The sequence below is a fragment of the Muscardinus avellanarius genome (assembly GCF_963383645.1).
Source record: "Muscardinus avellanarius genome assembly, chromosome: X".
In the NCBI taxonomy this organism is placed as follows: Eukaryota; Metazoa; Chordata; class Mammalia; order Rodentia; family Gliridae; genus Muscardinus; species Muscardinus avellanarius.
Window position 1 is genome coordinate 119,071,429 of NC_137792.1, and position 26,721 is coordinate 119,098,149.

The 26,721-nt window shown below is 35.7% G+C and overlaps 1 protein-coding gene across 1 annotated transcript in view; it reads right to left on the minus strand.

Moving 5' to 3' along the window:
• CHM (CHM Rab escort protein) overlaps positions 1 to 25,994 on the minus strand; it is a gene marked incomplete at its 3' end in the record, with an annotated part of 160,434 nt that extends 134,440 nt beyond the window's left edge. The window contains exons 1-2 of the mRNA XM_080719412.1: positions 25,940 to 25,994; positions 774 to 840 (exon numbers count right to left, since the gene is read on the minus strand). Of these exons, the coding sequence (XP_080575538.1) occupies positions 774 to 840; positions 25,940 to 25,988 (116 nt within the window). The 5' untranslated portion in view covers positions 25,989 to 25,994. The remainder of the gene's footprint in view (positions 1 to 773; positions 841 to 25,939) is intronic.
• Positions 25,995 to 26,721: the final 727 nt, after the last annotated feature.

Here is a 26,721-nt window from a genome sequence, read left to right on the forward strand (position 1 = left end):
TAAAAAAATTGCAGTTAATATCTAACCAAAATTATAAAGTAAATTTCTTCTTTCCTCTCTATACCTATTGAAGGAACAATTTAATTTTATTGCCAAGATACAATGGTCAAAACACTAAAGAGGTGGAAGATTAGGTAGGTTTTTAGTTTGGGAGAAATACAAAAATAGAAAGGCAGGCTGTATCTTAAGTTTGTATTTTGTATTAGCTTCCTGTTTGCAATCACACTGAAGTAAAAACTTAATTCTAGACTGTGTGCTAGTTAACTTCTTTTTCTGTTTAGATTTTGATGAACCTAATGGAAACCACGTACTCAAATCTATTGGCTGAATTTTATAGCAATCAAATATGAAGCCTAACTCACAATATCACAAATAGGCTGGAAGGTCTCCAAGCCTCTTGGAGCATCAGTTAGCATTTGGAAGACAAAATCACTGTAGAGGAAATTAAAAGGATGCATTTGGTTTATTTTCAAAAGTGAAAAATTCCTCTTTTAAAGGCTATAATTATAAAATATTAAATTTTAATGTATTTTAAATGTTAAATATTCTTAATATATTATCATACTCATTATAATGAAAATCTTATCTATTTCATGTTATTTGTAAAAAGTCAATGATTATAACTGTTTTCCTACCTTAACAAATTTACATGTGATATATACATACATGCACATCTGTGATATAGGTATGTGCGTGCATGTGTGTTTAATTAAACTTTAATATTATACAGAGATATATAGGAAGTATTGAATGCTACCATTGATAAAACTTACGAATCAACATGCAGAACCCTCTGGCCACTCCTTGAACATGCAGCTGCAATGATGGATTCAGGCAAACCTATAAAAACATACACCTATATCATTTAGAATGTAGAAATATATAGATATACTTTACATATAATGTTCAACTCACGCTATCATTGTATAGAACAGCTTAACAAGAGACCCATCCTTGTATTCAAAATTGTAAAGTTTATGTTAAATTACACTGTAGATGTTTCTTAAATACTGAAAATTGTATTAAGTGGAAGAGGTATTATTAAAAAGATACATACTAGCTGCAACTGGTGGCACATGCTTGTAATCCCAGTACTTGGGAGGCTGAGACAAGAGGATTGCAGATTTGAAGCCAGCCTCAGCAATTTAATGAGGCTCTCAGCAACTTAGTGAGACCCTATTTCCAAATTTAAAAAAAAATAAGGGGTGTAGCTCAGAGGTAGAAACCCCTGGATTTCATCCCCAGTACCACAAAAAAGACAAGTACTTAAATTCTTTTTACCTGCAAATTATCATAAGGAACCACTGTAAGCATATTATTCATATAAAACTTTGTCATTTGGGAACTAATAAATATATAGGCACACTAGCTCATTTGCTCCTCCCAACTGCAGTGAGAGATAAGAATCTCTACATATAGCAGGGGGTGATGGGTGATGGAGCATACCTATAATCCCAGTACTTGGGAGGCTGAGACAGGAGGATCACATACAAGGGCAACACTCAGTAACTTAAGGAGACTCTCAACAATTTAGCAAGACCCTGTTTCAAAATTAGAAGGGCTGGGGGCTATGTCAGAGGTAGAATGCCCTGGGCTCAATCCTCAGTACCACAAAAAATAGACAAAAAGTTCTAAAGCCGAAATTTGAACTGGGATCTAACTTCAAAGGCTCAATGGCTCTGAGTTGGAAAGGCATACTTTTTTTAGTTTAAGAAATATATTAGAAAATCTTGAAAGAGACCATTTACAAAATATATTATTCCGGGTTTGGGTCAGTACTGCAGATTGAAAAGAAAACATTACTGTTTGGGAATCTAATGTAGTCATGCCATAAAGATGATTATCTTAAAATAAAATATATATTACTACTACCAGTGTGAACAAATATTAAGAAATTACCAAAGATAATAATTTTAAAATAAAAGAAATCCAGCTTTTTTCTACATATAAATAATACTGTTTTAAGTGTAAGAACCTTCCATAACTTTTTGCCATGAGATAGTGTTTCAATAAAGACTATAAAATCCTTTATGTCAGTCATAAAAACATGGCATGTTCTGAATGTTTTGTGCAATTCTATAGAGCTACAATAACCATGAATCCTCCTGATCCGCTTGCATTTATACCTAATAGAAAAGAAACTGCACCATTCTTTGGGGCAAGATGTAGTTTTATATTAAGGGTCAGGATTTTAGAAAAATGGAAAGATTATTCTTCTTTAGGTCAAAAGTAATATGCACATGGAAACAATTCAACAATCAATCTTTAGTTAAAAACCACATTAAATACTGCCTTCATGATCTAGTTTTCCAATGGTGAACATTTTGTGGGTATATAATGTTTGGTTCAAAAAAAGTTCTGACCAAAAGTACTAAATATAACCATTAAATATCAATTATTGTAAATAAGCCATACTAAAGTTCCACTCTTAACTTTGGTTGTAATTCAAGAAAAATAAGATGAAAAAATTTGGAGGAGAAAGAAATGGAGAAAATAAATTTTAAATAACTATGCAAACTAAGTTCTACAGTTAAAACTGCATTTTTCAGGTATCTTTTATCTGAAGACCATCTGAACTTTTTTGCTACACTGAACTTTTTTGCTACAGTTCAATAACTTTTCCCGTTAATGAAATGCAACTGTCATAGTACTTAAAGTACTGGTAAGCACTTTACTTAAAAGAAGAGGAAAAAGAAAAAGAAAAAAGAAAAACCTTAAGAGGCAGAATGATCATGTTAAAATTAAGACCCTTAGATGTAATAATGACAGCATTAATGCCACTGAACATTATAGGGTTTGGGAGTTCCTAATTCCCTACACCCTCACCAGCATTTAATATTGTTTGTCCTCCTATGATTACCACCCTAACTGGAGTTAGTTGGGATCTCAGTATAGTTTTGATTTGCTTTTGCCTATTGGTAGAATTGTAAATTGGTACAACCACTATGGAGATGAGAACCATCATATGACCCAGCTATATGATGCCGAAGTATTTTTCCAAAAGATTTAAAGTCACAATACTATAATGAAGCATGTATATCCATGTTTATAGCACCATAATTCACAAGAGTCAAATTATGAACCAACCCAGGTGTCTGTCATCAGATAAATAGACACAGAAAATGTGATATATACAAACAATGGAATTCTACTCGGCCATAATGAAGAACAAAATTATGTCAGTTCCAAGAAAATGGATGAAACTAAAGAAATTGTTTTGAGATCAGCCAGTCTCAGAAGGTAAAAAGTTGCATATTTTTTTCTCATATGTGGAAGCTAGAGAGAAAATGGAAAAGAAAAGGGACCTCAGATAAATAATGAGAGAGATCTGTGGAGTAGAAAAGGGAGGAAAAAGAGGGGAAAGGAAGACTGAGGAAGAAAACACTTTCAAATAATACAATGGCAATATATGAAAGTATTGTTACCAAGTTCACTAAAATGTACAGGGTGGGATGTGAAAGGAAATACACCAAAAGCTATATGCACATAGGTTTGTATCACACTGAACCTCACTATGATTCATATTAGCAATATGCTGATAAAATCAGTTTTAAAAATATTATAGGGTTTTATGATTCTCACCATATTTTAACATGTATCATCCCACTTATTTTACATTGTAATCTTGGGTGGACAGGCGGTATCATCCATGTAGGGAAATGGGTTAAGACAAGTTGTCAAAAACCAAGTAACTCTGTATCCCAAATTCAAATTACCATGGTAAGTAAGTCATTATCTCTAATTTGGACATAAATTTGAGATGAGTATTTAAGAGAAATTTGAGATAAGAGAAATACGGGCAACAAAGTGAATGAGCATGGTCTCAATTATTCAAAAATTCAAGACTTAGCCTTGAATCTTTGGTTGGTTAAGTAGCTGTGCAATCTCAGAAAAATAAACTTCCCTGAGCCTTTGTTTTTTCATCAGTGGGAACAGTACTATCTACCTCATATCACTATTTAGTTATCAGCAAGTGTAACTGCCCTATGAACACTACTCTTATTATCCTTCAGAAATATACTTTAGAAGCACTATACTTTCATCTAACACCACTCCAAATATATACTTATTTTTATCAGATGCCAACTTCAATGGCAGACAATAATATTACTCTCATTTGGCCCAAAATAGCTGTTACTTTGGTTAGGCAGAGATTTATGTGGTTATTTCCATGCCTGCAATCAACCCTGTGAGAAGTCAAGCCTCTGCTGACAAAGCAAAGCCAAGAATGGACTTCAATACTGATTATGATGTGATCCCACATTACATAAAACCAAAATGACTATATTATTTGTGGTTATGCTTCATACTTCCACACAAACATCCTGACACGGTGAAATCAATAGGTTGTTCCAATGTTAAGTGGCAAGGACATATTATCGTCATGCTCAGAATTACTAAAATAGCAAAGAAGAATACAGTTAGCAATGTCTTCCTGGCCAAGTTCTCACATTTCTTCCCTCCCATCCTATATTCAAGAGTTCCTTGAACAGAGGAGCCATGTAGTAGATTCTCTTTGGAGATTTGCTGAAGAGAAGGAGAAAAAAATGGGGAAAGGAGAGAAACAAAGAAGGACAGAAAAAAAAGGACTAAGAATTTATGGACTAACAAAACTCAAAGTCTAAAGGCCAAGAATTTTAAAATATTAAGTCTATTTCAAACTGTTTTAGGATCACAATGGAAAAAACATTCCCACTGCAGAAGGGAGTCATGGAAAGTTCCAAAGAAGATAAGACCCTAGTTAGGTCTTCAAGGATCTGTACCAACCTAAACTTAAGGATGTAGGAAAAAAAGAAAGGAAAGCAGAAGAGAGCACTCTGGCAAAGAATAAAGAAAGGGAGAACCAAAAGGTGACGCTTAAAAAAATACTGTTTGAGCTGGGTATAGCAGCATTCAGCAGTAATCCCAATATTTGGGAGGCTGACACAGATGGATTGCAGATTTGAAGCCAGCATCAGCTAATTAGAAAGGCTCTCAGAATCTTAGTGAGATACTGTTTCAAAAAATAAAATAGGGCTAGGAGGTCAGAGGTGGAATTCCCCTGGGTTCCATCCACAGTCACAAAATAAAGTGGTTGTGCTGGCCTATTTCACTCAGCATAATGTTTTTGAGGCGTATCTCTGTTGCAGCATGAATTAGTACTGCCTTAATTTTAAAAAAAAATTATGAAGTAGTATTTGAATATATGGCTATACCACATTTTCCCACATTTTCTTTATCTATTTTTCCACTGATGGACATGTAAGTTCTCACATCATACCTACTGTGAACATTGCTCAAACAGAAAGCCAGTCATATTAAGGACCAATACCACATGATTCCACCTATATGAAGTATATAAAATAGATGATTTCAAAGAATCAAAGAAAAGAATGGTGGTTGTCATGGGTTTCAGGGAGAGGGGAATGGGAGCCATTAATCAACAGGTAAAAGTTATCCAAGATGCAAAAGTTCTAGGAATCTGCTGTGCAACATTCTTATCTATAGTTAACACTGTACTGTACACTTACACATTTGTTAAGAGGACAGTTTTCATATTAACTGTTCTTATAAAAAAGAATATTTAAAAACAACACAGTAGTTGAAGACAAATTGCACTTGAACTTCTAAGCAACAGAGAATCTTGAAAAGTATTTTAGCCGCAACAGCAAAGTAAAATCAGTGTTCCAGGAAAAAGTCTGACCACAAAATGGAGAATAAACTTCCATAAAGTAAAATTACTGCTTGTTTTGCTTAATGTGTGTAAACTTAATTTAGTAGCACACAAACTCTTGATTAAGAACTAAAACATCTTTCAGTGCTTAATAAAGTGAACAACTTCTGAATCACTTTTCAAATTCACACAACAACATCCTTGTGAGGCATCTGTATGGAACAAATACAGGTTTATAATGAATTACAGTCTTCCATGCAAGAAAAAGCCAGACATGAGTTAGAAACAACCTAGATCAGGGTCAAATCACACAGCATTTCCCTGGACACGCTATAAAATGTTCAAGCACAAATATACAAGTGCAATGTTTTCAACTGTAAATGAGGCTAATAATATGTCTCATAGGGGTCTAGAGAGTAAAGGGTTCAAAATCATATGAAATACCTTACACAGTGCTGCCTGGCATGTTGCTGACATTCAATATGTGTTAATTTCCTTCCTCTATCCTCCTTCAACATCATTAGTTAGTTGGAGGTAGCAAAAAGCTATTACTTGCTTATCTTCAAAAAATCTAACAACTTCATGTCACTTTAAAAGTTCATTACTGTAAGTACACTATAGAAGCTCATCAAACATTTGATATCATTTGAACATTTCATATTGTTAAATATTATTAAATCCATAAGCAAAGCTGTGACAAAGAATTTGCTCTACCATAAGGTCATATGAAGTATGCATAATTCGGGGGGGGGTAAAAGTTAATCAGGTGATGTGTGCATGTATGCCTCTACTGTCTTTTACTCCATTAAGATGTATGACTACAATGCACCAATAAAAAATGTTTTAAAGTATGCATTAATTCTGATACAAGAACAATGAATTTCACAATTTATCTTATTAAACATAGGTATATGTATGAAATTAGTATATAATATAAGGTATGTAAGTATAAGTATTAGTATATAGTATAATTAGTATATAGTATATTGTATGAAATTGTTACTTTGTAACAGTTAGAAAGGCAGAAATTGAGGTCGGCTTCATTATGGCCTTCTCTGTTGAGGTTTTGTTATAAAGTCATTAGCTATAAAATACATAGCTTATGGAATGTTACATGATTATATACCATCATGCATTGCCCCAGCTTTTGGCCATTTTCTAAAATCTGTCTAGTAAAAATAAAGATGTTTCATTATTAGATAAAGAACTAGCTCAAAATCAGAGACAAAATGAAATGAAATGATTATTTTGAAGAAGCTTACCTAAAATATTTTCTAGGAATGAGACCATTATTCACCCGTTCTCCAAAATCACCCTTTAATCCAAATCCTTAAAGTTGAACCTCATCTTGTCCAACCATATACTATTTAATTCTTCATGAGATATTCTTAAAACTGTATTAATATTTACAATTTATTTTTCTTAATACTATACTTACATAAGATAAACATAAAATAAAGTACTTACACCACTCCCAGCATATTGAACGATAAATAATAGATTCCCCTGACAGGATTTTGATGACCTGACAAAGCCCGAGTGCTTTCAGCCCAAATCATATGAAACCATAAATCACTCTTTATTTTATAGAACATTTCAAAATAGATTCTTGCTTTCTACCTTGAAAGTCATTTCATGTGTTATTTATAACTAGTGAAGACCAGTATGGAGAGAAAATTACATAGAACTCGAAAATTTACTGTGACTGCTTTTATACACAATAATTTCTGTTTTTAAGGAAAAATTAAATTGCTAGTAAAAAAAAAATTGTGAATATAAAAAGCTTTTAGAGAACCACATCCTTTATTTTACTAGTTAACCCTATATAGAGACCTTCTGCACCATCATAAACACAAAATTCACGTTATTATATAGGGAATTGACTAGAGAGCAGTGCAAAGGTGAGACAGCATACTTAATTCACACTGCAATCACTGAAAAAGATGATGTTGCAAAATTAGGCAGAAACTGAACTTCAAGCCAGGTTGAAGTGGTTTTGTTGATTCCTACCTTAAATTCTACATTCCAAGTTTACCTTCTTTTTAATGGCTACCTACCTTATTAAAGAGAAACAAAAAACTGCAAGGGAAATATCCCAGGGGAATACCAAGAAGAGATTTAAAAAATGTGTTTAAGTTAATCATTTCAATTCACTTTGGTACTATACAAAGTATCAAACATTAAAATGTAGCAATTTAAAGTCTGGGAATTTATTCCTCATGAAAGTGCCATATTTATATCTATGAAATTTTTAGAGTTTCAGAAAAAAATGTACTCATCGAAAATTTAATGTAAAATTCCCGATAATGCTTAAAAATTCAATGTAACACACTCTCTTAGGAATGACTACTAACAAGAATACTGTTTCAGTATTCAGAGTACTAAACTAAGAGTCAGGGGGACTGGCTTCTTGTTTTCATGAGTATTCTAAATAGCTGTGACATGAGAAAAGTCACGTACCCTTTCTGGAGTTCAACTTCCTTACAAATATCCTTATCGGATAAAATGAAAGGCTTGGAATACGTGACCCAAAGGTTTGTTTCAGGTTCTGCAAGGTGAATGTTAATGCTAGATCAATGACTTGGCCTCTATTCTTGGACAAATGACTTGAACTGAATAATAAGACCGTGGGAAGAGGGTAGCATCAATAGTTGTTGAATGTATCCCCACTCTCCCACAAAAACAGATGGAGCAACCAGAATACCAAATGAAAATACCCAGAAACACGCACAAAACCAAGTGACAAAATTTCATCACGAACCTCAAAATACAAATTGGTTGTTGCCAACCACCAATGACTATAAAGCCCACCTGCTATCAGAAAATTTGCAAAAGGAAATAAAGGGAACACACACACACACACACACACACACACACACACACACTCTGTGATAGCCCAGAAAACCCCCAAATTGCTATCAGGCACTCCTATGAGGAGACCTTACAGGATTCAACTGTGGGTGAGTGCAAAGGAATCCCTGGGTGTAGTAGGTTGAGGGGCATGGCCTTAGGAAACCTACAAACCAAAGCCTGCTAGACAAAACCCTGGTGGGGAACCTCATGCAAATCCAGCAGAACAGGGAAAAGGAGCAAAGGCAAGAGAAGGTCCAAACAAAACGGGCGGAGGGTAACAGCCATGGATTTCAGATCCAGGTTATATGTTTACTTACTTTGTGAAAACAGAAGAGAAAGATTTGGAGCTGTAAAGTAAGAAAAGCTATCCTGGCCAATACTTATTAAAGACATAGAAAAAACTCATTTCACATAAAAATGAGCAGCACGAAAGGATCTCAATGAAATCCCATTAAAGGTACATTAAGAACAAACAGAACTTAGATCAAAATAACATTCCAACAAATAACCAGAGCATGTCAGAAAGACACGGTAACAAGTTAAATATAAACGAACCGTGATGATAGGAACTAAAAGAAAAATTTTAAAGCCACAGAATCTCCGAAAGAGCATCATAAATCAGAATCAGAAAAGCTCAAACAGGAGATGATTAGAGACAAGGAAGATATGAATAGTAATTAAGTAAGAAGAAACTTCTTAAAGATGATTTCAGAAATAAAGAAACACTAGAAGCAGCATAATAAAGAAAAAACAATTCAACTGAACATGAAAGAAGGACATTTAATTAAGGTTTTATGGTTATCCATTTTCTAAAAATTAGAGATTAAAAACGTAAAAATCTATATTTTAAGCTAAACATCAATGTCCAATTTGAATACCCCTTATATTAAATGCTTAGGACCACAAATATTTAAGATTTTTTTTATCTGGGGAGGTTTTTCAGTATTTTCATATTCAGTATCTGAAAACACAAAATTCATTTGTTTCATGTACACCGCATATACATAGCCTGAAGATAATTTTACACAGAATTTTAAGTGAGCTTACATTTTGAATGACCCATCAAAGGAAGTCAGATGTGGACTTTTCCACTTATAATGGTCTATTGGCACTCAAAATGTTTAGAAATTTGGAGTATTTATGATTTCAATTTTTCAGATTAAGCCGGGCATGGTGGTGCACACATGTAATCCCAGTACTTGGGAGGCAGAGACAGGAGGATGGCAGATCCAAGTATAGCTCCAGCGAGTAGTGAGGCTCATCAACCTAGCAAGGCCCTGTTTCAAAATAACAAGGCTGGAGGCGTGACTCACAGGTAGGATGCCCCTGAGTTCAATCCTCAGTACGAAAAAATAATTTCAGATTAAAGATATTTAATGTTTCCCTATGAATTTGTTCTTCTTGACTATATAAGACTCCTTAAGGTACAAAAACTGCAAATTGCATTTTAAATGTAGTTTTATTAATAATTTAAAGAAATCAGCTATATATCACTGAGAAAACATTAAGGATAATGATTTCATCCTAGACATTTAAAGGCGGAACAGTAATTACAATGGGTTCATTCAAATAAAACAGCTAAAGGATAGAACATTGTCAAAATTAGTTTTGCTGCATTAAAAATTTCTGACACACTACTTCAAGAAGAATAAATAAAAATGTAAAAGAATCATGAATCACTTACTGGTGAATGTGCACTTCAAACTGCATACAAGAAATTCTTAAGCAGCATGACAAGTTATTTTCTTTTTCACCTCCTCTCTCTTACACTGTAAATATGATGTATTGTGAATGAAAATATTTGAATCACCCATAACTGGATCCCTAGAGAAAAACGTTCGAATTTTGCCATATTATGCAGTCTTTCTTACCATGTATACATATGGCAGGTTAAGATAAGGAAATTGAAAACCAGAGAATAAAGTCACGGGAATTAACATACCCAGTAAAAAGCAAAGTTAAGATCAGAAAGCAGACTCGGAATCGAAAGGGCACTGTTAACTACGATATTGCTATAGGATATCTCTTCACCTCGCCTCATCAGGTACCTAAGGCTGGCTCCCAAATGACCTGATTCTAGCAAGCAGGTACTCTAACTGGTAGGCATCAATAATGCTACAAAGGCACAGTCTTCTTTGTAAATTTAAGAACACATTCAGTGGCAGATAATAGATGCAGAAGGAATAAAGGAATTAGAAAATATCATTTTAAAGTCCTAATCAAATATATACTTATACAAAGATTGCCAATCGATGTTAAAACAATTCATGAATAGTTGGTACCAAACAAATGTACAGTGATGAAGTAACAACATACAGATGATTTTCAATATATAGGGGGAGAATGTAACCATATCACGGAGACATCAAATTATCATCATTACATTTTAACAATATAATCTGGTGGATCAACCAGATATTATGTGTCTTCTGATATGCCCCAATATGGCATTCATACCACCTAAGATAGATTCTAAGAAAAATGTTAACCTTGAATCCAGCAAGCCTTTAAATAAAGCATTACCTTTGTCAGAAAAACATAGGACAGGAAAAGAGTAAATGATACTCCAAGAAAGCATATAAATCTCCAAGACGAACGCTCACTCTGTAGGGGCCTAGTAGACCGAGTAGCTTCAACATGTGTCATTTTTAAAAGAAACAACACCACTAGAATGAGAGCGATTATACAGGATTTCAAGAAGCAATGCGAGATGTTGAATTGGACATTGGTATCCTAGACCAGCTGAAAAGGGCTTGTGGGTAGTGTTGGGGAAAGTTCTAATATGGTCTGTGTACTAAATAAGAAAGAAATGTGCTGGAATGAACTGAAAGATAACTGGTAGCGAAAAACTTGCACAATGACATGCACAGAATCATCTTATTTTAAAATGAATGTGTATGTTTCTGACATTATTTCTTGCAAATCTGAGAACCCAGGGGAAAATAAAGATACTTACTTTGGAAAACCAGTCTAATGCAGTGAGGTTGGATATTTGCAAACCTGGAACTCTGCATGATAGCAGTGTGATTGTGTCTACGGGAAATCACAGATATATGCACCTATATGGATGAATTGCATGAATATAACACCAATGTACTACAACACCAAGTTATGCAAAGAATACGTTCAGTAGAATTGTGAGAGTTAGGCAGGAATCAAAAACAGGAAAAAAACTACAACTATACTGCTTAGAGATACATGCACATAATAAACCCACTTTAAAATACAAATTAATACAACTGAATAAATTTGTTACATCTCAGGAAAGGAAGAGGAGATGAAAGACCACACACAGAACTTTAAATGGATTGGTAATGTTTTGGTAAAGTTTTGTGTACCACACAAATGAGAATTCATTTTATTACTGTACATTGAAAGGGAAAGTATTGCGCTATTTAGGATAAAACAGAAAGCTTGGACCAGATCCTTGGTTAGACTCTAATTTTGTGGATTCTACTAGCCAGCCAGCCAGCCAGCTAGCCTCCTTCAAAATATATGGTTTATTTAACATATATAAAAATATGCTCTAGTTTCAAAATGGATACCATCATTTTTTTTCGCTTTTTATCTCTATTGAGTGATTTTCTTAGAATAAACTCTTATATCTGGGGTTACTGAGTGTAAAGCAACAAACATATTTACAACACTTAGTATCAACTGTCATATTACTTTGCCAGCGTCCCAATATATAACATCAGTACAGCAACTGAACACAACTTCATCAGCAATTAGTACTTTTGCTTAATGTTTTAATTATTAAGTTATTTTGCGTTTGCCTATTAATAACAAAAAATGTTTCCCAACACTTAGCTGAACATTTTGATTTTCGTTTGCCTATATGCTCTTCCCATTTATCTGTAGAGATTTTGATGTTTCTCACAGAAATCTGAAAGAACTCTTTATGTATAATTAGTCCTTTGGTATGAGTTGCAAATACTTCCACTCTGGTTCCGTTTTACTCTTAGTTTGCTGTTTTTCAGACTAGATGCTATAATGTTGTTTGTATTCAAATGGTACCTTTTTGTGATTTCTATAGATTTAAAGAAGAAAAAGTACCATCTCCCAAAAGATCTGACGACCCACTCTATTCTTTCTACTTGACTCTTGATATGTTGCACTTTAAAACAATCTACGCTGAAAGTTCATACATGAACAAACCATAGCTAACATACCTGAATGGAGAAAAAAATCGAAAGCTTTTCCTCTAATAATCTGAAAAAAGACATGTATGTTCACTTTTATCTCTTTTATTCGCCATAGTATTGGAAATCCTAGCAAAAGCATTGGGACAAGAAAATAAAAAATAAAGGACATCCAAAATGGAAAAGAAGTCATCAAATTGTGCTTGTATGAAGAACACATGTTCTTGTGTATAGAAAACCTTTAAAATTCCACCAAAAGCCTGTTGAAAATAATAAAGAAATTCAGCAAATGTGCCAGGCGTGGTGGCGCACGCTTGTAATCCACACGCTTGGGAGGTGGAGACAGGAGGATCGCGCAGGTTCGAAGCCAGCCGCGCTGGCTTAAGGGACCCTGTTTTCAAAAAAAGAAAAAAAGTATAAAATAGGTCTGGGAGTGTAGCTTGGAGGTAGAAGGGCTTCCAGGAACCCCAGTATCACAAAGAAAGAAAGAAAGAAAGAAAGAAAGAAAGAAAGAAAGAAAGAAAGAAAGAAAGAAAGAAAGAAAGAAAGAAAGAAAGAAATTCAGGAAAGCTAAATGATACAAATCAATACACAGACATGAGAAATGTTTCTATATTCTAGAAGTGAACTATCTGAAAAAGAAATTAGGAAAATAATCTCATTTACAATAACCACAGAAACCCCTAGGAATAAATTTCACCAAAGAAATGAAAGAGCTCTACAATTAAAGCTATAAAATACTGAAAAAAGAAAATACAAATAAATATTATTCATAGACTGGAAGAATTAAATGGTAGAACGTCCACACTACTGAGAATGATCTATAGACTCAATACACTTTCTTTCAAAATACCAATGTCGCCAGGCGTGGTGGCGCACGCTTGCAATCCCCGCGCATGGGAGGCGGAGACAGGAGGATCGCGCAGGTTCGAAGGCAGCTGTGCTGGCTTAAGAGACCCTATTTCCAAATTTTAAAAATATAAAAAATAGGTCTGGGAGTGTAGCCCGGAGGAAGAAGGGCTTCCAGGAACCCCAGTACCACAAAAAAAAAAAGAAAAATGTCATTCTTTACAGAACCAGGGAAAAAAATCCTAAAATTAATAATGGAACCAGAAAATCCCCCAATAGACAAATGTATCTATCTTGAGCAAAAACAATACAACTGGAGACATCACAATACCTGATTTTAAAGTAACAACAAAGCTGCACTGACTAAAACAGAAGGGTAATGGATAAACAAATGTTGGAGAGGATGCAAAGAAGTAGGAACTCTGACACACTGTTAGTGGGATTGCAGATAAGTGTAATCACTTTGGAAAACAGTGTGGAGGATCCTCAGAAGAATGGGAACAAACTTACCATATGACCCAGCTCTACCACTTCTGGGTATCTACCCAAAAGAATGGAAACCAAACAGATCAGTGCATGCATGTCTATTTTTATAGCTGCACAACTCTCTACTGCCAAACTATGGAACCAGCTGAGATGGCTATCAACAGATAAATGAATTACAAAACTATGGGATAGGTACACAATGAAATTTTACTCAGCCATAAAGAACAAACTAAAGCCATTTGTAGGGAACTGGAGAACATTATGCTAAGTGAAATTAGTCAGTCATAAAAGTGAAAGGTCAGATGTTCTCACTCATATGTGGAAGCTGGGGAGAAATTTGGACACAGGAGGAACTCCAAACAAAGCAAGAGAAACCTTAGATGAGTGAAGAAGGGGATCTTACTGGGGGTGATGGGAGGGGAGAAGGAAGCACCTCAATTACCATGATGTACATAAACAAACTTATCAAAGTCCATCACTGTGCTGAGGAGAGGAAGGAGGGGTGGGGAAGAGAATGGGGTAAGACGGGGGAGGGCTCAGTGAGTATTGTGTGCATGTATGCCTCAATCACCCTGAACTTCAAGATGTATGCTTACAATGCACCATTTTTAAAAAAAGATGCAAAGACCAATGCAACAGCAATAAAAAGCCCCAAAATACCCCACACATATACAACCGAATGATTTTTTTGACAAAAGAATCCAGAAAACACAATGGAAAAAAGACAATCTGTTCAATAAATGGTGCTAGGAAAATTGGATATTCACACATGCAGAACTCTCTCACTACTTATAAAAACTAAACTCAAAATGGCTTAAGGGCTTAAATTTAAAAGTTGAATCTATAAAATAGCTAAAAGAAGACATAGGATCAACACTTTAGACAATGTTCCAGGAAAAGATTTTTTGGATATGACCCCTACTACACAGATAACAAAAGTAAAAATGGACAGATGTGATTAAATAAAATAAAAAAGGTTTGTACAGCAAAGGAGACATTTACCTGAGCAAAGACAACCTATGGAAATTAGAGAAAATATCTGAAAACTATATATATATATATATATATATATATATATATATATGACAAGAGGTTAACATCCAACTCAATAGCAAAAAAGAAATAAAAATAAAGTAATCCAATATAAAAATAGGCTAAAGATCTATAGAGACATTTCTCAAAGAACATGTTTAAATGGCCAACAGATATAGGAAAAATGCTCTGCACCAATAACCATTAGGTAAATGTAAATTAAAACCACAATAAGATACCACTTAACCCTATTTAGAATGGCTTTCAGGGGAAAAAAAAACCAGCTAGGGGAAATGAGTTGTGATGATCTATGGCACAATAGAATATAATTAATAATAATAATTCATATATCTCATGATAGCCAGAAGAGAGGATTTTGAATAGCTCACCATAAAGAAATGATAAATTTTAAGGTGATAGATATACTAACTGCCCTAAGGTGATCATTACACAATGTATATATGAATAAAAACATCACACTGTAACTCACAAATATGTATAAATATTACGTGTCTACCAAAAAACTTAATTTTTCTTTTTGTACTGGAGATTGAACCCAGGAGGGTTCTATCTCTGAGGTACACACCCCAGACCTTTTAATTTTTTGTTTTGAAACAGAGTCATGCTAAGTTGCTTAGAGTCTTGCTAAATTGCTGAGACTGGTCTCGAACCTACAATCCTTCTGTCTCAGCCTCTCAAGTTACTAGGCTTACAGGCATGTACTATCACACCTGGCTTTAAAAAAAAAGCTTAACTTTAAAAAATAAACTACATATGACAAAGAATTGAGGTCTTTAGTGTATAAAAATTATTATACACTGATATGAAAAAATCATGACAATGGAAAATAGGATAAAGTACATTTTTAAAGAAAACATAGATGACCAAAATTCATAATGAATATTGAGCTTCACTTATCATAACAGAATGTGAATTCAAGTGAGAAAACATTATTTGTCTATCAAGTTGACTAATTAAAAATTAAGACATTTATAGCCAATGTTGAAGGAATATAGGAAAATAAGCATATTCATACTCAGCTGGTGAGATTATAGATTGAGGAACTTTCCTTAAAACAGTTTATCGATATAAATCAGAAGCATTAGTGAACGTATTCTAAGAATTCAATCCAAAAATCATAGTTACAGATATTTACCCTAAGGAAATAAATGTGCCCCCCAAAGTACAACATGCTCATCACGAGTCTATATAAAAAAAGAAACAATGAAAAGTCTGACTGCCTAAATGAAAGGATATCCACATAAAAGGCTATTTGTTAAGTAGGTATTTTAAACAATATTTAATATAAATTTTGAAATAATTTAATTCTAGAGATGAAGTACAGGTTAGAATTTTCTAGGGCTTAGGGACAGGGAAAGGAAGAGGTATATAAATATAAAAAGGCACCATTAGAGGTCCTGACGGTGACTGTATCTTGACTGTGGTGGTATTCACACAAAACTACAAGAATGCAAAGAACTACAAACACACACACATACACACATACCGCACACAAACATGTATATTAAAACTAGTGAAATATGAAGAATATCATTAGATAAAAATTTCCTGATTGTGCTAAAAGTATGCAAGATCTTACCACTTGAAAAAAAAACACTCTACAGTGTCTTCCTATATTATTTCTTAAAATTACATGTGAGTTTACCATTATCTCCAAATGAAAAGGCTTTGAAACAAGCAATGGTGAATAATATCTGGTTGACGTGGAATAATATTCATGACAAATTAAGAAGAAAAAAAGCAGGTTTTAAAACAGCCAACATGCCGGGTGTGGTGGCGCACGCTTGTAATCCCCGCGCTTGGGAGACAGAGACAGGAGGATCACGCATGTTCGAAGCTAGCCCCGCGCGCTGGCTTAGGAGACCCTGTTTTCAAATAAAAATGCAAAAATAGGTCTGGGAGTGTAGCCCGGAGGTAGAAGGGCTTCCAGGAACCCCAGTACCACCAAAATAAATAAATAAATAAAAAATAAAATAAATAAATAAAACCGCCAACATAACGATACATTTTGTAAATAAAAGTACATATACATCTATGCACACATACAAAAAAAAAGAAAAGGTCTGGACATTGATGCATAAAAGTGTTAGTTATTACTCTTTTTTCTTAATGAGAGGGCCTGTAAACAAATATTACCATATCTGTCTTGTCAATTAAGACACATGATACATCCACTGTAAATGCTAACAACTGTTGAAGTCTGTAGGAACCAAAAGAATCAAAAAAGAAAAGCTTCAGGGCTGAAGGATTCAGTTGAGTAGTAGAGTCCTTGCCTAGCATGAGCAAAGTCTGGGTTTGATCCCAGGCACAGTAAAGAAAAAAAGTAAGCTTTAGAAGTTGGACACTGAGTCCCATACATAAACCTGAAAACTGACTGTGCAAGTAGAGAACACTAAAGGAAACTTATGTGGCAAACACTAGCACCTGCAGATATTATTTAAGTGGAAAATCACGTATCTTAGAATCAATTAAGAATTTTTACTGACTGAATCAAATTATATCTTAAAATGCGATTGTATGTCTCTGATCACGTCTTGCCATTGATTTAGTGGCTGTGATTCTTTTTTTTTTTTCAATTTTAAGGGGTAAACATAACCATGTCATTCTGATCACCTTGGTCAAAAGGTTTACAAGCTGATACAGATGCCATGATGCGGTCAATTATAAAGAGGTGGCATGAGGCTATTGTCATTGGGATTGAAAAGTGCCAACCGCAAACCCAGGGCAAAAGAATTTAACCTTGATAGTTTTAAGGTATTTTTCGCTCGGAGCAATAAAACAAGCTCAGTCTAGTATCTAAGCCTCAGCAGAGCAACTTCAGTCTTAACTGTTTGACCCAGGTTGAACTTAGCTAAGACTCATGCTCCACATTTGTAAGGAGGTGACATGATATTTACCACCACAGGGCCATTGTAAGAATCAAATGAAAGAATACAAAGTATATGAAAAAACTGCTAAGAAAAAAGGTAGGTGTTAGTACTTTTCTATGTTACCGACCTCCGTTCTTGGTAAAATCCAATAAAAGATGAAACATTTACATCAGGCATTACAATGGCCAAGCTGCCACTGGCCTCTTCATGCAAACTGTTTTTAAGCGCATCAATATGATAGCATGCTAGCTCTCATATTCATAATGCTGACAAATCAATATCTACAATACATTCTTTTTACAGTGCCCTTTAATTAAATTATATTTGTAAATCCAAAAAATCATAAATCAACATCTCAGGAAGTATCCGTAGCTGCTGGCCACAACTGAATGTCCCCAAAATGTTTCCAATATCTCTACAGATTATAAACTAGGCACTGAGAGTTATTTTTTATTCGATTTTACATTTAGATCTACTTATATATAATAAGCACAGCCACATTTTTCAGATCAAAGACTTAACACTAAAACAGAATAGGGGATGATTTAGCATGTGTAACAACAGGTCAATTATATGGAATTATAATTGTTTCTGTGCATTGGGATTTTATGTTAAACATGAGAATGTGAGGGTGAACAGACGCATTTGATTTTAATTGCTGTAGCCTGAATTATCCAAAACATCATGAGAACACTAGAGAAAATGAGAAAATGACAAGAAGCAGGGGAGATGAAAATGATGCTGCTGAGGGAACTCAGGTAACAGATGTGGTTCTCTCTACGGGACTGACTCGAATTTATGATTTACCAGGAAGGGTAAGCGACTCTGAGAGAGCCTTCTCCAGAACTGGCTAACCCCCCATACTTTTCTTGGTATTGAGTGCAGAAAAGACTTCTCTACCAATATACGTCTGAAGAAGTACAAAGCATTTTTCAGAACAGCAAAATCTGTAGACTCTCTTTTGTTCCTTTGGCATTTATTCTACTGAAGAGGAAGTGATTTCAGACTATGCTAAATTGAATACTAAATCTGTTCAAAACAAATGATAAATAAGCTGAAAAAAATAGAAAAGAAGAAAAGAATCTGTAAACTACTAGGTAAGAAATCTGATGAAAACAGTGGTAATAGATACACAAAGGTATTTTCCCACCGAGAAGGTAATGGGAAGAGGAGAAGATGAAGCGGGCTCTTGAATCTTTCCATTGTTCTCCATGGAAATCATGAGCCTTTTCTGGAAAGCATTCTGGCAATAGTTATGGTAATAGAAGCACCTCAGTATGGCGTTATGGCCATAAAAATCAACCACAGTTTGAAGCACTCATAAGCATTTTATAGGAACTGTTTCCTATAAAATCTCATTTGTATCTATTTCCTATCAAATATTTCCTAAAGAATCTCAAATGTATCTTATTTGTAGCTCAAATGAGATCATGCATGTCAAAGTAAATAAAATATAAAGCAGGCCATTTATAAAACTAAAGGGCTTCTGAAATATCATTTTCACTTTGCTTCAATTAACCAATATTCTCTACACTAAAATTCTGCCCCACCCACCCCCAAAATATGTATGTATGTAAATAAAACATTCGTTTTTACCGCTAGTATTATTTTAATGCTGGAATTATTATTATTATTAATTATTTATTATTATTATTATTATTATTATTAATGCTGGTATATTATTTTAATGCTGGAACTCATCTCATTACCCACAAACAAGTAGCATCTTGCAATTATAAAACAAAAACCCTGCTTGCTTTAGACAACAGGTTTATGGATGTTTGGAGGTATATACATTCTGTGATGTAAAATCACATATAGTCGTCCTGAGAGGTGATCACTTATGTTGAGTCTGTCATAAATAAATATTTAGCAAATATTAGTTTTGAAGACATCTCCCTACAGCATTGCTATCACCTGTGATTTACAGAAGCTACACTACTATTATAAGCAATTTAGACAATGAATGGGCTGCCACTCCAGGTTAACTACCTTAACATTTCCATTCAAAAACATAAAGAACTGGTCTGGTAACTGGGCATGGTAGCGCATGCTTCTAATCCTATCATGCAGGAGGCTGAGACAGGAGGATCACAGCTTGAGGACAGCCTCAGCTGCTTAGTGAGGCCTTTTGCAACTCAGTGAAACCCTGTTTTAAAATCAAAAATAAAAAATATGGGTGGATATATACCTCAAAGTAGAATACCCCTGGGTTCCATCCCCAGTACTGCAAAAGAAAGAAAGAAAGAAAGAAAGAAAGAAAGAAAGAAAGCAGGCAGGCAGGCAGGCAGGCAGGCAGGCAAGGAAGGAAGGAAGGAAGGAAGAAACGAACTGGCCTGGTGTGATGGTGCAAGCCTGTAATCACAATAGTTGGGAGGCTAAGACAAGAGGATCACAGGTTTGAGGCTAACCTCAGCAATTTAGTGAGACACTCAGCAACTTGGCAAGAGCCTGTTTCAAAATAAAAAAATAAAATAAAAATAAAAATGGTTGGGAGAATAGCTTGGAAGTAAAATGTTCCTAGATTAGCTCCCTAGCACCAAAAAAGAAAAAAGATTTGGGGCTACACTAACTATATGACCTTTCCTGAGAAAACCAGCTTATCATTTTCAAGAAAATGTTTTCTAATCAGCCATTTCGATGGAAAATTTTAAAAAGTATATTTAAAAACTGAGTTGACTTCTTTTGTGTGTGTGTGTGTGGGGGGGTGGTCTGGGGATGAAACCCAGGGGCATTCTACCTCTGAGTGATACCTCCAGCTCCATCCCTGTTTTTTATTCTTTATTTTGAAACAGGGTCTCACTGAGTTGCAGAGGGCCTCACTAAGTAGCTGAGGCTGTCCGCGAACCGCGATCCTCCGGTCTCAGCCTCTCCAATGCTGGGATTACAAGTGTGCGCCACCATGCTCTCCGCCTGAGTTGACTTCTGAAAAGGACTACACAGAACAAAATTAAACCTTTTTCTCAAGGACACAAGGTTATAATTAGGCACACAATGCTAACTTTAGACCTGGTAGACAAAGCCTTAGCTTAGAGATCGCTTTTTTGTGTGTGTGGTACTGGGGATGGAATCCAGGGGCCTTCTACGTCCGGGCTACACTCCCAGGCCTATTTTATATTTTATTTGGAAACAGGGTCTCTTAAGCCAGCCGAGGCTGGCTTTGAAGCTGCACGGATCCTCCTGTCTCAGCCTCCCAAGCGCGGGGATTACAAGCGCGCGCCACCAAACCCGAGGAGAGAGATCACTTATTTCAAATCTCTCACTTTACTAATGAGCAAACTGATGTCCCAAGAGATTCTGCAATTTGTCCAAAGTCATACAGTAGCAAGTTCAGGTGATCACCACACAGCATGCTGTCACGTCTCTCACTGCGTTATGCTGAACAAGTTCATTTCAGGAAAGCAGGATGTAGGGACAAAACACCCCTGGGAATTTCCCTCATGCCTGTTACTTTTGGTATACCTTCTCTTTTTCCTTAATCTTTAGCAAGAAAGCTCTTTTTATTTTATTTATTTATTTATTTATTTATTTATTTATTTATTTATTGCAGTACTGGGGACGAAACCCAGGGGCATTCTACAACCAAGCTAAACCCCCGGCCCTATTTATTTTGAAACAGGGTTTCACTGAGTTGCAAAAAGACTCACTAAGTAGCCGAGGCTGTCCATGAACAGCAAATCTCCTGTCATAGCCTCCCAAATGCTGAGATTACAAGTATGCATGCCCAACTAATAAAGCTCTTTTAAAGAATCTGTGTGTTTACTTTCTGCAAGGAAGAAAAAAAAAAAACCCAAGCTGACTTACTGTACAGCCCATCTTAGGAGAACTCCAAAAGATAATGTGTTGTGATTAAAAAAAAAAAAAAAGGAATGGCCAGGCATAGTGGTGCACACTTGTAACGCCAATGCACAGAAAGATGAGACAGGAAGATTATAGGGTCACCACCGGTGTCAGCAACTTAGTGAAGCCCTAGCAACTTAGTGAGACCCCATTTCATAATAGAAAATAAAACAGGGCTGGGGGTATGACTCATTGGTAAAAGGCCCTGGGTTCTATCCCCAGTACCGAAAAAAAAAAAAAAGAAAGAAAAAGAAAAAGGAAATGAATGCAGATTAAAATCTTGCATGGTCTTCAGAAAGAAAGAAGGCTAAAACAAAAAAAGCCATGTTGTCTTAGGTATAGCTTTGGGGCTGAAAAAGGTAGTGTACATACCTGTAATCTCAATATTTGGGAGCCTAAGAAGCTTGCAGGATCAAGGATAGCCTGGGCAACTTAACAAAACCCTATCTCAAAATAAAAAAGGTCTAGGCATGTAGCCCAGTGGTAGAACACCCTTGGGTTCAATCCTCAGTACAAAAAAAAAAAAAAAAAAAGCTTTGGGAATATGACTGTCAGGAAACTCAAAACATTTCTGAGCAAAAGCAATAAAATTCACAAGGGCAGGGAACTAACTAGGTCCTCAACAAATATGAGTTGAATAGCCTGAAAAATGAAAAATGAGTGTCCCTGCACTAAATGGTGACAGGGCACCGTTCTGCTTGATGTAGGTTTGCATTTCAAGTGTTTGTCTCTTCTATATAGATACACATAGCAACTGTACTTGGAAATCAAAGAGCATTACCAAACATCATTTTTACAGATGTCGGTAACATTACTTATAAATGAAATAGTTCTAATATGCTCTGAGCACACTAGAGCTATTCCTAAAATAAAACTAAATATGTTCTAAGACCTGAAGGATTCTCCTACACACTAAGTATATCAATATCATCACAGCGCTCTTGCAACTTACATCTTGCCTGCTCTTTTGTTGAATTCTTGGCTCTGTAAATTATTATACAGGCTGCCAGATAAGTCTCCTCTAGTAGCTATTCTGTTACTGGCACTATTTTTGTTCCATTTTCTTCACTTTTTCCCCCAGTTCAAGTACTTTATCTTATTTCCTCTTCCTTTGGTTATACAAGAGCTATTTTCTATATTTTCTGATTTAAAAAGAAATGGGCTTAACTAAGAAAGTGCATACATTTAATTTTACCATAATCACATGAAAACATGTCTTTACAGAAAAGCTTTTATCCTGTCTTACAGAAAATAAGAATATAAATTAGTCAAGGGTGAAGGGATTTCAAAATATCTCAGATGACTCTACTGAAGTAATTGTCTCTTAATAACATTTTAACTAGAACTCTTCTAAATGAAAAATTACATCTCATAGCCTGTTTCTTCATATTTCTAGTCCATGATGGTTAATTCCCCTTTTGTTAAAAAACTCAAGTAATGAAACACTTTTCCTGTAAGTTATTCAAAATAATCCATTTAATAAGCAAACACGTGTTAAAGGATACTTTTAGCAAACTGTTTTATAAAGTAGTTCAAAAACATTAAAATAGTCTCAAAAGCAACAGTGGGAATTGTTAAAAATATTTTTAGAGAAATTATTCTTTTATCCAATATTTATACATTTGATGGACCTAAAACAAAGCTGCATATCATAAAATTTAAGTTATGTGCTTGATAAAGCCCAGAATGCGTCATCACTAAGCATTCTGGGTTAAGCAACTTAACCTTTAAGATGAATTTCTCATAAGATCTTCCTACTTCCAACAGGAGGAATCTACATCATATTTTAAACCGTACCACGAGGCAAAATGTGTATTATAAGAATATTCCAGTCAGCACTGATGGCCCATGCCTTTAATCCCAGCACTTGGGAGGCTGATATATGAAGATCATTCAAGGCCAGTCTCAGCAACTTGAGAACCTGTTTCAAAATTAAAAACAATTAAAAAGGGTCTGGAGGTAACACTCCTGGGTTCATTCCTCAGTACAAAAAAAAAAAAAAAAAAAAAAAAAAAAAAAAAAAAAACCTCTCATCAACTAACATTTGAACCCAGTAAGAAAAATCTCCCTTGATTCAATTTTAAAAAATCACACCCAGCTAGGTGTGGTGGCGCAGGCCTGTAATCCAAGTACTTAGGAGACTGAGACAAGAGGTTCAAAGGTTCCAGGACAGTCTTATTTTACTCTCATCAACCTAATGAGATCTTGTATAAAAAAATAAAAATGAAATAGGGCTGGCAGGGTGTAGCTTGGAGGTAAAATGCCCCTGGGTTCAATCCCCAGTGCCACCAAAAAATAAAAATAAAGCCGAACATGGTGGCGCAGCCTTGTAATCTCAGCATTTGAGCGGCTGAGAGAGAAAGATCGCAGTTCACAGACAGCCTCAGCTATTTAGTGAGGCCCTTTGCAACTCAGTGACACCCTGTTTCAAAATAAAGAATAAAAAATTGGGCTGGGAATGTGGCTTGGAGGCAGAATGCCCCTGGGTTCCATCCCCAGTACCACAAAAGAAAATAATTAAATAAAAATTAAAAAAATAAACCCATGTCCTATGGTAACAAGAAAGAGAATACAGAACTCAAGTATGGTTGGAAAAAAGCTACTGTAAAATGGATGTGGCTTTCCATTTTAGAGTAGACAGGAAAGAAAATGTGAACAGTCTAATGGCTGGTTCAAGCTCTCATCCAACATCTGTTTGTAACAGCTATAGCCAGGTTATCTGCAGCCATGCTGTTTTCAGACCAAAAATAAAGATGACTTTGCTGTTCTAAAAACAATTACCCAGACACCACTAGAATAAGAGAATTTTGGTTAGGCAACACCTTAAAGGCTATGTAAAATACCCTCTCTATTTTCAAGAGGAGGAAACTGAGGCTCTGAGAGATTAAGTGGCTGGCTTTTTCAATTAACACAGCTTAATTAACGGATAAACAAGATCTAGAACCATGTTTTACAATTATTTCTGCCAGTGTAGGTCAACTCTGAGATAGAGAACACCTGATATTCTTTTTGGACTGGAATAGGCCTGTCCAAATTTACTAGCAGGGTGAACTTGGGCAAGTTAGATTTCAAGCTCCTTTTCTTTCTATTCTGTAAAATGAAGAGACTACCTATTCTTTAAGGTTTTTGTGAGGATTACATCTTGCTTGTTAAGTGCTTAGCACACTGATTAGGTAATAAGCAACTGAAAACAGGTGACTTATTTTTAATCCGACGCTGGAAACATGGCTGCTCCTACTGTTTGGAAAAACAGCAAACTGAATTCATTAATACAATGGACGGGGTACCGTTGTATTATCCACCACAGCTTCTCCAGCCTACCACGTTATACAGACAGGAGGAAACCACACCCAAGAGCCGATTTCACTCCATGTACAATCCATCCTTTGCACTGCCAAGGAACAAAACGCTAACTGTGCCAAATGTCTTCTGTTATGTGTAGTACGTTTCATTTGTCAACTAGAAATTGTGGGGAAAGGGTCTGTCTCCACCCAAAAATTGGAGAACAAACGATGGAAAGCACTTGAACCACTTGTTCTCAGCACATTTAGTTGTGCGTGGTCAGATGAATGGTGGCGAATAAAATGCTTTCTTTCGGCGTCCTAAAGCAAGAATGGCTACCTCAAAATACAATTCCATAGGCTTCTCGACACAACAAAAAAAGAATCCATTTCCTTTCCCTCTCTAACAAGGGCAACAACTGAACATCTTTCCTGCTAAACCTGCGCATTCAGTTGTATCTGAAATGCACTGTACCATAGGATCATACAGAGCTATGACAAAGTCCTATGAAATGGCGAGGCAAAATGATGGGGTAATCACCTTGAAAACAAGGGGGGGAACCATGTCATGCCAAAGGCGTCTCCTTTGATATAATCACAACCCTCCATTCTCATGAAACTGCAACCCACCTCCCTCTAAGGAAATTAACAGGAACCACCGCAGCAACCAACCTCAGCAATCGGCGTCGACCAGATCGACCCCTACTCAAATGGCGCTAAACACCGCGGGTCCAAGCCCCTCCCTGGAGCTGCCAAGTCCCGCGCTGACACCAGACTACCTCACTTCCTTTCCGTCCTCCCTCTCGGCCTCGACCCCCGGGCATTTCTCGCCAACCCTAGTCACTGACAGAGAAGGTTGGAACAAGACAGACTTCCTACACTCTGCCGGGGGAGTATCGGGGCCACACATACCCGTCCCTATAACGATCACATCAAACTCCGAAGGGAGATTATCCGCCATCTTGACAGGAAACGTGTCATGTGACTATTGCTTGTGGAAATGAGATCAAGTTAGGCATTCCCTAGGTAGAAGGCGGAAGAAGAACAGTGCGTTCTGGGTAATGTAGTTTTTTGGTGGCTGGTGCCGACTGGCCACTACCACCTTTCTAATCTGAAATGTTTACGTGAAGGTCAAAAGCAGATTCGTTTCCCCGGCTGAGCGCAGTAGCTCATTTAGCCTAAAGGTTAGAGCTAGAAATGTAGGGTTTTGTTGTTGTTGTTTATTCCGCTAACTAGGATAAATGTGACAACACTTAGTTACCCTTGAATGATGAAGCAAGAATTATCGAGAGACCAGGATGGAGAAGTGAAATTGAAAGGAGCTTGCTGTCTGTGAACAAAGGAGATTTTCATTTCAACCTGTAAAACTGTTTTCCCCAGCCTGTCAGTACTTTCATTTAGACCCTGAGGCGTGGTTTTTCATACAAATACTGGGCGTGCCACCCCAACACACCCAGCTTTTTAAAAATCCATTTTGCTGTTACTTTGAGCCTTTGTCTCAATTTGCCTTCATCATTAGCAATATAAAAGTTGTATTCGTTCTTTTTATGGATAATCCTATTGTATTAAACAGTTATCCTTTGTTATAGCCCTTTGATGAATATTGCACGTAAAACAAATTTCCCAGAGAAGTATAATGTATTGTTCAGTAAATTATTGTGTCATTTGCCTTGATATAAAATGAAAGTTTTGTA